Source organism: Budorcas taxicolor, chromosome 7 (assembly GCF_023091745.1).
Source record: "Budorcas taxicolor isolate Tak-1 chromosome 7, Takin1.1, whole genome shotgun sequence".
NCBI lineage: Eukaryota > Metazoa > Chordata > Mammalia > Artiodactyla > Bovidae > Budorcas > Budorcas taxicolor.
This window is the reverse complement of record NC_068916.1, coordinates 94,584,252-94,597,763: the sequence shown is the minus strand read 5'-3', so window position 1 is coordinate 94,597,763 and position 13,512 is coordinate 94,584,252. Positions and strand designations below refer to the sequence as shown.

Sequence of the window (13,512 nt, the reverse complement as noted above, 5' to 3'; positions counted from 1 at the left end):
ATGCCTTTGAATAGTTTGCTTTTTTAATATCTGGTGTTGCTGATCTCCGGTTAACTCATCGTCTGACCGGAAGCCTGTCCCGTGGATCCACACGCCGCGCTGAAAAGCGCTCGGGATTAGGCGTCTTCCTTTAGCCACGCCCACACACGGAGCGTCGCGAGGAACGGAATGTGCGCCCAGCCTCCTCACCCCCTCACGCGCCGGTCTCCTCCACTTAACAGCAACAGCTCAAACACCTCCCTGTCAGATGAAACGGACAGAACCCAGACGAAACCGGGGCATGATGTCGCTGTGTCTCTTAATATAAGTGAAGGCCACTTAAACTCTCCTACTGCCCTTCGAAAGGAAAACCCTAAGTTCCGCCCCAAGTCCCATGCGTGCATGCATAATTTATACATAACCCTGCTCCTACTTTGGAGAATTCCAAAGGAACGGAATACATTTCTCCGGGATGGCAACCGGGCACGGCGTGGGAAAACCCTTCAATTTCCGTTTTCTGCTGTGCCCACCGCACCAAAGCCTCAGGTACTGGTTCCTAAACTAGCTTCACGTTCGTTAAGAGGCTTCACACAATCTAGCAGAATTCTTCAAAGCCGGGGGCCAACTCGCTAATTTCAAATTTCGGGAGAAATGATGACGAAGAAGAGCGTCCTCCTCGCCAGTTCCAGCCGCTCATCAAAGCGGTGAGTTCTGAGGAGCAACTCTCCACAAGTGACTGCGATCTTCCCTCACACGCACACATCCTACTCCACAGGCTAAAGCAGCCGTCGGGGAACGAAGTCTTTACTTGGCCATCAATTTGGGGTAGGGAATCTCCCTCCCCAAGGACCACCAGCGCAGGAAGTCTCCTCCACTACACTCCCAGCTCTGAGTACCCCCACAAGGGGCGGAGCTCGGCCTCCAGGGAGTCAGACCAGGCAACCTGGACACCCTAAATTAGCAGATTTCCCACACACATACCCCCAAACCAGCCTGGCCAACAGCCGCCAGTGAAGCAAGCCGACCAGGCGTGACGTCAGGTGTGATTAAGTTGGTGCGTCACCTCGACGTCAACCTCTCACCTCTCGGACGTCCCGTCCCGGGAGCAAAACTCCGGCGACTTTGGGCTCCGCCCCGTGAGAGTAGGAGGTGGCCAATAAGGGCGGTCCTGAGGAGCCCCGGGGGCCAATGAGACGAGCCAGGGGCGGGGCGCGAGGCCGGAGGGCGGGGCGGGCGGCGGCGGTGGCCGCCGGAGGTCTGGCCTGCGCGCAGTATATGACAGTACGTCAGCAGCGGGATGGCCGTAGCTGTGGCGGCGGCTGCAGACGCCCGAGCAGCCGCGGCCGCAGTGGAGGCTGGAGCCCGAGCGGCGTCGGCGGCGGCACCCCGGGGAGTTTAAGATGGCGGCGGGGGGGGCGGCGGCGGCGGCGGGTCTGCGGGAAGAGCAGCGGTACGGGCTGTCGTGCGGGCGGCTGGGACAGGACCACATCACCGTACTGCATGTGAAGCTCACCGAGACGGCGATCCGCGCGCTCGAGACCTACCAGAGCCACAAGGTGAGGCCGGGCGGCTGAGAGCAGGGGGGAGAGGGCGTCCCCGGCCGCCCAGCCGCGCCGCCCCCTGTCCGACCCGGCTGCACCTGGCTCGGGTCTGGCGGAGCGGTGACTCGCTTCGGCTGCCGTCCGCGCGCGCCGCGGCGGGGCCGGGCAGGGCCGGGCGAGGGTGGCTGACGGCCGCCGCCGTCCGGGGCCGGCCAGGCGCCGGGGCGTGTGGCCGGGGGAGGCGAGCGGGCGAGCGGGCGGGCGGGCGGCCCCTGGCGGCGGGGCCGAGGCCGCCGCAGCCCCTGCGCTGCGGGGACTTTCCGACGGCGCCCGCGGGGCTTTTCTAGCCTTTTCGGTCCCGCTGAGGGAGAGAGGCAACCAGGGAAGAGATGAGTGAAATGGCTCCTCTGCCCCCACGACGTTTGGGGGTGGATGGGAGGAGGGCAGCGTCCAGACGCCGAACCGAGAGGACCGGCTGGCACTAGCCGTCCGCTTCGGGGGGTGGGGGGCGTCCCAACCGTAGAGCCGCGGAGAGCCCGGGACCCAGGCGCTCCGCGTGTGAAGGTGGGACACACACTGTTACCCGCAGGGACTTGGGGACACATGGGCGGCCGCGCACGGGGCGTGGAGGGGCGGGTGGGGTGGGTGCCCACCGTGTACGCTCAGAGGCTGATACGGGCGCTCCGCGTACGCGGGCGGAGGAGGGCACACGGGCGTTCCCAGAGAACCGGGGTGTCACACACACACACACCCAGCGCTCACCCGGGAGCAAGGACCTCGGTCCCCTAGAGAGAAGGATTCTCGGTGGCTCCTCATCCCCCAAAGACGCGTCGCTCGCGGCTGGGGCTGACTCACTGACCTAGAGAGAGACCAGCATCGGGGTGTCGGGGTGCAGGGCTTGGGGGGAGGTGGTTACACTGCATTCTGGGCAGACTCGGGTGTCGCACCCCGCTCCGCCTTCCGGAGAGAGCGTGGACACAGACACACACAACTCGAGCATAGCGAAGGCTCACAGACTCAGCGATTGTAGAGGACACACCAAGGAACGCGTTTGCAGGTTTTAGGGGGAAAAAAAGTGAGAGAGAGCGTGGAAGGCACTGCGAAGGGACGCAGCAAGCGGAGTGCTGGGGACGCCGTTTATGGCCATGCAGTACCGTGTGTGGGTGAGGGAGGCAGAGTGGACGCATCGAGAAAGGGAAGGCAGAGATCATCTGAGAAATCGCTTAACAGTCGCTCGGAGAAGAGAGACATCCGTGGAGCAGAGAACCCGCAGGGCATCCCGACAAAGAGCCGAGCCCATGCCACGGAAACACGCACCGATTAACTGATCTCATAAAGCAGGCGCAGAGGCCAGGAGGACACCCGGACACACACAGTTAGTTTTTCAGATAAAAGTGGAGAAAGGAATTAACATCTGTTGAGCTCCCACTAGTGCCAGGCACTTTAAATGCTTCGAAGGAAGGCCCAGAGCAGCAGGCAAAAATGGCAGGAGAGATGTGAACCTGGGAGACTTAACCAGGGGGGACAACCTTCAGAGACGCCCCCATACCTAAGGGTGCGCACAGGGGGAGGCGTGCGGGTGTGCACAGCTTGAGAAGTGCCTGAGCTCACCTTCCATGTAAACAGCAGCAGACTCAGGGACATGCCCGCAGATGGCACTCACAGAGTGGATGCATGGATGTACATTCCAGGGCATATGTGTTACCCACCAGAGACTGTACAGGTGAAAAACCCTCAGATCCAGGAGTGGAGGGAGGAAGGCATGCACAAGGAGAAGCCTTGCACACACCTGTGAAATCTCAGAGGGGAAAAAGGTCTCAAGTATGACTGGGAAGTCAGTGACCACCCAGCAGTAGGAAGGCAAGGAAATAAAGACAGATAAACTGCTTGTGTCAGTAGCTACTCCCAGACAGGTGCATCTGCAGGGGAGAGAGCAGCACCAGCATGGAGTGCGAGGCCCCGTGTGCGGGAAGCCAGATAGGCAGGCAGAGGAACAGGGGCAGACAGTGGAGAGAAACTCAGCCCTGCAAGATGGAGAGATAAGCCTCTCTCTGTTCCTAGGGGAGGGCGTGGAAGCAATGACAGAGGGAAGAAGGTAGGTCAGGGTATGTAAAGAGGAAAAAAACGCTCAGAAACCAGAGAGGAAGGAGTCCGCCGGAGGAGGCCAACCTGCAGTCAGAAACAGACCCAGGGAGCAGATAAAGGCTGACACACAGGGGTGGGGAGAGGCATCTCTGGGGGCAGTAGTTCGGCCAGCCATCTTGGGGGACAACTGGCAAACTGTACAGCTGATTACAGTAAGATTGACAGGCCCTGGATCAGAGGGAAGAAAGAGGTGGGTGAGGAGGCCCACACAGGGAAGGAGTCCCCCACCCCCCTCAGGAGAGCGAGGTGACAGAGGAGCCCCCAGTGCTCCCTGACCTGCATGGCTGCTGGGGCCCAAGAAGAGTGCTATTTGTTTTCCTCCCTTGGTTTCTGCCTCCTACACCTTAGCGCTTTGTGCTTGGGATTAAAGTTTGGGTTTAAAAGCCCCCACATTTATATGCCATTGTCTTAAGAAATAGATCAAAAATTCTTCCATCCCACTGCTTAGTTCTTGATTATTTATTTTCACTTTATAGGCAAAGGTACCAAAGTCAATGGCTTTCCTTACTCCTGACTACTTCTATTGCCTATTAATATCATTACTGTCTGTTTCCATCTCTGTGTATGCAAATTAAGAGGCCTGGTCAGTCTGTGCAGAGGCAGAGAAGGGAACCAAAGAAGACTTTTCCAAGCTCCTCTCCCTTTCTGAGTGTAGTCCTTGGGTGCCTTTTCTTCTGGAAGGGTGATATAGTATGCATGGAGAGGAGGAAGAAATAAGCTGATTTGACGGTTGCAATTGGTTCCAGCCTTGTTTCTGACTTAACCAGTTCTGTCCCCAGGCCTGACTGTCACTTTGGCCACAGAAACACTTTAAGGGACTTGGAAAAAGCAGGAATCGGGGTGAGACTGGAAACTTCTGACAGCTGAAAAATGGTGTGTTCAGCCAAACCTCCCACAGAGGTATCCTCAGGGCCTCTCCTGACTCAGGCAGGACCAGGGCTCCCCCATCACCATAAAGTTGCCAGCAGTGGGCAGATGGCCCAGCTTTTATCCTCCAGGAGAACGACACATACTTGGGTTGTTACACTTTCCACACTTATCAAAGTAGGGCTCCTAACTTTAAATTGTAGCTGCATTTGGAATTCTGTTCTCTCCTGGGGAGGAGAGGCAGGATAGCTTTAACCTCTCATGTGAAACTTTATCATTCCTGTACTTGATAGGAAGGTGCTTGATGCTTGACAAGTGGCCTCCCAGGTGTTGGCCTATGCAAGGTTATGACTGTTATTCCTCCTCTTGTGATGACTTTCTAAGACCCTGAAACTTCAAGAGGTTAATTTCCTAAATTAAGCATCAGAGTTATTTTTATCCAGATTATTTTGTATTGGATTTTCCTAAATTAACCTACTTGACCTAAGACTTCAGGGAGGTACATTTAGGAATTTTAGGAAACTATGACTTAGGCTAAATACAGAAGTTCTCTAGATGTAATTGGGCAAGTATCTGAAATTATTAGAGTCCATGGAAACAGAATCTTTAATTGGAAACAATTCCTCACTGTTTCAAGACAAACAAACCTAATTGACCTTCATTACTCAAGTTTTCTATTTTTAGAGAAGAAATGAAGAATGCTATTTGGGAACCTTTAAACAGAGATTAGGGTGGGGAATAGAGACATTGTGAGTTCAGGAATGGGAGTTATAGCTGGAGTAAATATCTCCTAAAAGTTGTTTTTCACTCAGTTTGAATACAGAAACAGTTTCCAGTTGATTATATACAAAAATGTATTAATTAGAAAGTTATTTTCATGGCTTGCAGAATGAACTCAGAATACTGATATAGATATTTAGTATATATTTCAAAGCTACTTTTTTCCCCCATAGTTTATTTTGAATGAAGTTAAAGTTGCTAAATAAAATCACATATTACAACTTCATAGTCATTCTAAATTCATGTCTGAATTTATGGTCTATATAATCCCTATACATTTTAAATGATTTAATTTTACTTTAAATCCCTATACATTTAAATACATTTTATATGTTACTATAATTACATATTTCTCCCAGATATATCCTAAAAGTGTTTTAAATCAAACCTCAGAATTCTAAAACTTACCTTAGCCAATTCCTTCAGTAATGTGTAGCTGGCTTTATTTTGACATTTGAGTAAGTCATTTTGCAGTAACAAAAACCTTATCAAAATATTGTTTTCAGAATCTGCCATTGCTGAGCCTGTTGATTTTTTTTTTTAATGTTTACTTAAAGTTTCAATGGTGGTGGCTCAAATAATACTATCATGTTTGTCCAACTATTACATAAACGTCTCGCAAAGATGCATCTCAAGGCAGGAGACATTCATTCTCTATGCCTGAGCATGAGAAAGGAGATGTTTTAAGGGTTCTGTTAACGCATTATTTTGTTAACCCCAGTTATTGGCTTTAAATAAATTTTCCTGCTTGTATGAGTATCTTCTAGGAAAATGATAGTGTTTTGAAAATGTGTGTAAATACACTTACATTTAATTTTGTATGAGGAATTCAGTCTTGTTCACTATTACCAGGTTCTGTTATTTCCAGTCAAAGCATAAAGTCTTATTTAAACCTCTGAAGTTACTGTCCTTCATCATAGCTCCCTTTAATGTGTTCCATGATCTTATGAAATCACTCATCCCACAGGTCATGGGGTAGGAGATATCCTCTCCTCTCCTTTCTTTTTACCAAGTAAAGATATCAGCGTTTGATTCATCGTGGTTTAAGGCACAAAAAGACACATGCCTTACTTTTTCCTGTCTCTTCCTTTTTTGTGCCTGCCCTCAAACAATTTTGAATGTGTACACGTGTGTTCAATAATCTGCTGTTATAAATACAGAAGGACCTGTTCTTAAGGGCACCTCTCAAGCATCCAGACCTGCCAACACAGCTGCCACTGCTGCTGACACACTTACTAAGTGAAACAGTGAGGTTTGCCTTAGCAGATTCTTCTGTTGCAGTTTTTTCACATAGCCAGTTTTAATTTAAATAGGTTAATCTTATTGACTTTAACTTAAACCCATCTTGAGGCTGAACTTGATCTGAAAAAAGCTTTGTATTAAGTAAAGTCAAATCTGTGCCCTATTTTGCAATAAGTGAAAAGTTTATTCAGATGATCAGGTGTTCAATGCAAAGAAGGGTGCTCCTCCTAGTGAAAAGCACTGGCCAGATTGCCTGAAGGGATAGACGGGGAACCTTGGCACCAGAATTGAGAAGAGGAAGAAAGAACATATGTGAAGGATTGGACCGTGTTCAAGAAGAGAATTTAAAAGGAAAGGGGTGTAAAATCCTTGGAATGATTTACAGGAAAGCTTATCAAGGACAATCACCAGATTGAACCTTTCTATTTGCATTTGTTGTTGTTTTTTTTAAAAAAAAAAAAACTATGGAAGCTGTGCTGGGTCATTTTTAACAATTTGCAGCGACTACAGAGAGGATCAGGAGCCTAGCATCAGTGTTCAGCCTAAGTGTTTGCCAGTTTGGGTGAAATGTATTTGGAGTATTTAAGAAGATGTCCCTAAAATGTGATGAAATGGGCATTTCTTTGTGTAAGATGAGTAGAATTTTAGAATAGGGAAGACAGCGTGTGTATGACCGCAGCACATTTGACTTGCCTGCATACCTCAGCTCCATAGGAAGTTTCCCATGACTTAATACAGAAATCTCAAAAAGCAGGCCTGGAGCAGAATACAGTAAATTAACGACTGTCTCTACAGCCACGTTTAAGCTGGAAAAACATGGCATGAATCAGGTTAGATTTACCATGAAAATTGCTTTCTTTTCTTTACCTTTCTCCCTTCCCCTCCTTTCAGTTTATGTACCTATCTACGATTTTGGTTGTGGCATTATGGCTCTTGATAGCCATGTTAAATCTTTAGGAAGAACTGGTTTAAGGGCCTCCACTAATACTTTGCCTGCAAAGGCCAAACCTGGAATTTCACAGCTAGCAGTTTAATATAGGATATAAGAAGAGGGAATCTTATTAATTAGACTGTATGCTAAGGGTTTACTGTATGTAAGCCCTGTAAGGGCTTCCCAGGTGGTGCTAGTAGTAAAGAACCCGACTGCCAATGCAGGAGACTTCATAGATGCGCATTTGATCCCTGGGTTGGGAAGATCCCCTGGAGGAGGTCATGGCAGTCCACTCCAGTATTGTTGCCTGGAGAATCCCATGGACAGAGGAGCCTGGTGGGCTACAATCCATAGGGTCACACAGAGTTGGACACGACTGAAGCAACTTAGCACACACGCATATGCTCCTTAAAGATTCATGAATCAAATTAGCACCTTGAATAGAACTCAGTAGTCAGAGCATTTGGCTACTAGTTTAATAACTAGGTTGTTAGACAGATAACATAAGTTTCTTTCTTGCTGGGGTTCCTGTATGTTATTGGTCTAAACAACAACTTTGGATCTTAAAGGGTTTTAACAGGCAGAGTCTAGATGGGGGAGTCACATCTTCAGGAGAAAGAGTGGCATAGGCAAGGAAAGGGCAAAAGTAGAAAAGCTAAATCAGGCTTTGAGAATTTCAAGGAAGACCCTGTTCCTCTCACTTTTGAGTGCAGGAGAAAATATAATGGAATTAAAGAGAGGAAAGGGAAACTGGAGCAGATTAGAATTTATTCTGTCAAAACTGGGGAGACACTGATTAGAAAGTTGAGGTGATTGAGCTAATGCTTTAGGATTATTCTGGACTCTGTGCACATGATGAATGTAAGATGCATCTGGAAGGAAGTGGACAAGTTAGGAAGAAGTACATGGTCAAGATCAGAGACGAGTAGAATGTGAACTAGGAATACAGTGGGAGACAAGATACTATAGATGAGTACAATCTATGGAATGTAACACCAGGTTTTATAAGAACAGGGTTGAATTGAAATTTCTAGCCATCAGCACTAGGAAGATACCCTTAGTAGAGAGAGAAATTGGAAGCAGTTGGGAGGGTAAAATAGGGTCGGGGAGAGAAAGTACCATATTCTTCACTCAGTCCTTTGTTTGGTGATGAGGAGACTGAGGTTTGATTAGCTGTTCTGTATCTGAGAAGTATTTGGGTCTAGGTCTAGACTAGAACAATGCCATACTATTTACATGTTTCAAACTTTTCCATTTGGGTGGAAATTTTGGGGATTGGTGATGTTTTGAGGGAAGTTGAAATTACTAGGTAGAAGAAATTTTGGTTTTGAATAGGTATTTTAAAACTTTGTATTTTTGTAGGCTCCCTTTATTCAATAACCTTCTCTATAAATTTCACTTAAGACTGTCATAGAGTACAGATAATATAAAAATTGAATTTGATTTTTACATGAAGATCAGGCCTTCCATGCTTTCTGTCGCAAGTAATTATTGAAACATTAAGTAACTCTCTATAATGTTCCTGGGTTTACATTTCAAGCATCATTTTAAAATGATTCCTAAAGGCCTTGAAAGGGTCAGTGTTTTCATTTCCGGATTACTTTCATTTCTGTTTATGTTTTGATTTTCTTTGTTTGACAGTTTGTGAAAAACAAACTAAAAAATAATCATGTGTACATATACATTGTCTCTATAGACTAGTTATGATCACTTGGTTCGTGGTCCATAGAGATAACCTTGGTTAGAAGACTTTTCTCATGAACAGTGAGCTGGTACAAGGAAGGAACCAAGCTTGAACTTTCTAATAAGATTCTCTGAGATGCTTTAGGATCTAAATATGCTCACCTGTAAACTTAAGTGTTAGCATATTTTTAAAAAGACATTTACTTAGTATCACGGCTTTTGGTTTTCATTGTTGAAACTGTGATGCCTCAGATAACCAGAAAACACATCCCTGTGGTTAAAACACAGTTGAAACATGTTTTGTTTTTGTTTTTTTTTAATAAAAGACTAAAGTAGGAGTAGGAATTATTTCTAGAACTATCAAATATTCATTTAGCCAATGTTTCTTCTGACATGTGCAGGCATAGAACTGGAACTGGATAAGTCAGTGATGGTCCCTGCCTTAAGTACTCATGTCTTAGTAGTCACAAGCAGACATTAAAATTAAATAAGTGCAATAAAGTCTGTGTGCAAGGGGACACCTAAAGAGAGAAGGATTAGCTGTGAATGCATCTGAGAAGTAGTGTTGGCTTTTTAATCTCTTGTCCCCTGCCCAGCCCACTCCAGTTGTGTTGTGTCCATCACATCCCTGAGATTGCACATGACTAGGTCCTTTGTTGTCAAATCCAGTGTCAAATCTCTCCGTTCCTGTCTTACCTCAGTATTGTGCCGTCCAGTTGATTACTCTTTCCTTTTAGAAACACTTTCCTGATTTTCCTCCCACTGCCCTGCCCATTCTCAGTCTCCTCTGCTGATGATCCTCTGCTTGACTGGCCTGTGGAAGTTGGAGATCCCAGTTCCTTTCTCTCTATTCACTTCCCTAGGGGAGCTCATCTAGTTCTGAGGATTTAAATGTCATCTGTATGTTAATGACCTCCAAATGTTTATCTCCAGCTCCAACCTTCCTCTGTTTCCAGGCACCAATTTTCAACATCTCATCTCTTTATCAAAGTGTAAGAGGTTATCTCAAACGGAACAGTCCCAAACACAGTTCTTGATTTCACTCCTCAGACCTACATCTTTGTGAGTGTTCCCCATTTCAGTAGGTGGCAGCACTTGTTCCCAGTTGCCTAATAATTGCCTGGTTTACCTTGATTCATCTCCTCCTTACTTGACTTAATTGATCCTTACAGTCAGTTCTGTCATTCTTCGAATGTCTGAAATCTAACTTCATCCATCACCACCACTCCACACGCAGCCAACCTCATCTCTCTTGAGGACCCGTGCCATGGACTGCCAGCTGGCCTCCAAGCTTCCACTCTTCCTCCAGGAGTCCATTCACCGTGCAGCACCCAGAGAGACCTGTTTAAAACACTTAAATGTGATCATGTCGTCTCCAAGTTTCAAGGTTTCTAATAGCTTCCTTTGTTCTAGATGCTTCATTTATAAATTTCTAGTATTTTAAAAATAATACCCATCTTCCAATCCAAGCTTATTTTACTTCTTCTGCTTATACCTTACTAGAGATCAGGATCACAAGGAACAAATCTTCATTTGTATTTATAGTCAGATTCGATGTGTAAGTTTATTTACACAGTTATAAAGTCTACATTAAGTTCTCTCTTTGAAAAAAAGATGGGATATTATGCTTCAAATATTGTTATAAGGTCTGGTTCACAGTAACTAACTTTTCAGGCCATTGGTCAGTTTGGATTTTTGCCTTCCATGTTCCTTTAAATAGTTGTGTGAAATACTAACGTTTTAGACTTTTTTTTTTTTTTTTCACTTTGGCCTAAATCAGATAGCTACAGTTTTCCAGAAACTCTCGAAAAACAAGGATTGTGTTAAATAGATCAGATTTTTTTTATTTCTCACTGCCCTTTTGATTCTCTCCTTTATATTTCCTTCTTCTCTATGCTGTAATGGCTAGAAAAACATTATTCTTTATTCCATACAAGCTTTAATATGGTTCTTCTAAAACTGCAGAGAACGAGTTTCTCCTATGTGTAAAGTTGGATCGACTGACAAAGCAAAATACCAGATTTTGTGAAACTTTGATTCTCTCTTTTTCTTTGGGTATAGGGTGGTGGTGGGGGCATTTAGTAAAAGATAGCTTTGGATTACCCTGAAATTTCACATTCATACTATCATTCTAAACATATTACCCCCTTTGACAAGAGCTGAGTATATTTGATTTCAGGATTAACTGTCTGATTTCCTGTGCTATATTCTGCTTTTGTTTAGTCACAAAATTGTGTCTGACTCTTTGCAACCCCATGTACTGCAGCCTACCAGCCTCCTCTGTCCATAGAACTTTTCCAGGCAAGAAGACTGGAGTGGGTTGCCATTTTCCTCTCCAGGGATTTTCTGCTTTAGCTCCATCTTTTTTTTTTTTTTTCTTCCTCTTCTTTCCCTGCCTAGATTTTTTTCTTTTACATTACCACGGTTAAAAATAGAATTATTGGATAATCTTTGGTTTTTCTATCAGGTGACGTTTTGAAGAGCAGAATTAAATGACTTCTTAAAGGATTATAACTGCAAGTTCTTAAAATAGTATAGTACCTCTTTAGGAAAGAAAGAAAGATGTATCTTAAATCATATCCCAGGATAAGTCATAAATACTTGTTACTATTTACTTGCATAAATGAAAACAAATTCAGGTGCCAAGTGATATTTTCTTAAGCTGTAGTGCAAAACCAAAACAGTGATCCCCCCCAAAGCTATTTATTCCTATCAGTTCTTAATTCTCTAACTTTCAGATATTTCACATTTTATATAACTGTTGTTAAGGAGGAGTAGGAGAACCTAACTTATCTAGAGTGGTGGGCAAGAGCACAGTTCTTAAAGTGACCCAGGCCAGAGTTTGAGCTCCAAGTCACTTTTTAAAGCTGTGCAACCTTATGTGATTTCACAGGATTTTCTTGAGAAGTGCAAATAATAGTATCTACCTAACAAGGGTATTCTGAGAATGCCCAGAGGTGATAGTAAAAATTATTACACTGGCCTGACACATTTTAAGCACTCAATAAATAGTAACTAGGTAGCTATAATCATTTCCTAAAACAATCTCACTTAAAGCAGTCACCTGGTGCGTGACCATTTATAGAAAGTTTTCTGGTTTTGGCAAAGTTCCAAAATTATATTTGACTTAGGAATTTTTTTCTTTTTCCACTGTCTCTATCATGACTTATAATGCGGCTTAGGTACTCAGATAAAAAGCGAAGTATTTAATAAATACCTATTGGTTAATTTTAAATAATTCAAGAACTAACTTGAGTCAAAGCTCTATGATAGATGCAAAAGGGAAACTGAAGGTATTTCAAGTATATCTCTAACCTTAGAGAATAAAGTCAGACCTCTGTAAGGTGTTTCTTAGAGAAATCACTCTTTTCTAGGCCAGAAGTCTATTTCTTATGGTTGTATGTTGACAAAACCAATAGTGGTTGATAAAGTAAAAGTAACCATAGATTTAATTTTTCCTGAGGGATGAGCAATATGTAAATAATCAAGAGATGTTTATAATGATTTTTATAGGATAACTCTCTTCTTGTGGTGGTGGTTTAGTCACTAAGTTGGTCTTGACTCTTGCGACCCCATGGACTGTAGCCCACCAGGCTCCTCTGTCCCTGGGATTTCCCAGGCAAAAATACTGGAATAGGTTGCCATTTTCTTCTCCAGGGGATCTTCCGGACCCAGGGATCAAACCCATGTCTCCTGCATCTCAGGTGGATTCTTTACTGCTGAGCCACCAGGGATTCCTTACTCTCTTCTTTTTAATCCCCAAAGAAACCAGAGCCTTGCCCCTTCTCTCCTCTCCTAAAAGAATCCTATCAGAAACGTAAATTACTGGGACTGCCCTGGTGGTCCAGTGATTAAGATCCACCTGCCAATACAGGGGACATGGGTTCAATCCCTGGTCTGGGAAGATCCTACAGGCCCAGAGGAACTAGGGCCTCACACTGCAACTAGAGAAGAGCCCCCCCCTCACCACAACCTGCATGTGACAATGAAGACCCAGCACAGCCAAGCATATAGTTTTAAAGAAGAAATTAAAATTCAGTTCAGTTCAGTCGCTCAGTCGTGTCTGACTCTTCGTGACCCCATGAATCGCAGCACGCCAGGCCTCCCTGTCCATCATCAACTCCCAGAGTTTACTCAAACTCACGTCCATCGAGTCAGTGATGCCATCCAGCCATCTCATCCTCTGTTGTCCCCTTCTCCTCCTGCCCCCAATCCCTACCAGCATCAGGGTCTTTTCCAGTGAGTCAGTTCTCAGCATCAGGTGGCCAAAGTACTGGAGTTTCAGCTTTAGCATCATTCCTTCCAAAGAACACCCAGGGCTGATCTTTAGAATGGACTGGTTGG

At 45.3% G+C, this 13,512-nt stretch overlaps 1 protein-coding gene across 2 annotated transcripts in view; it reads left to right on the top strand.

Annotated features, from left to right (window-relative positions):
- Window positions 1-1,379: 1,379 nt before the first annotated feature.
- ELL2 (elongation factor for RNA polymerase II 2) overlaps window positions 1,380-13,512 on the top strand; it is a 74,053-nt gene continuing 61,920 nt past the window's right edge. The window contains exon 1 of one of the 2 annotated variants that reach the window (XM_052643248.1): window positions 1,380-1,535. In XM_052643248.1, the coding sequence (XP_052499208.1) occupies window positions 1,380-1,535 (156 nt within the window). The remainder of the gene's footprint in view (window positions 1,536-13,512) is intronic. The other variant, XM_052643249.1, reaches the window with a different exon arrangement.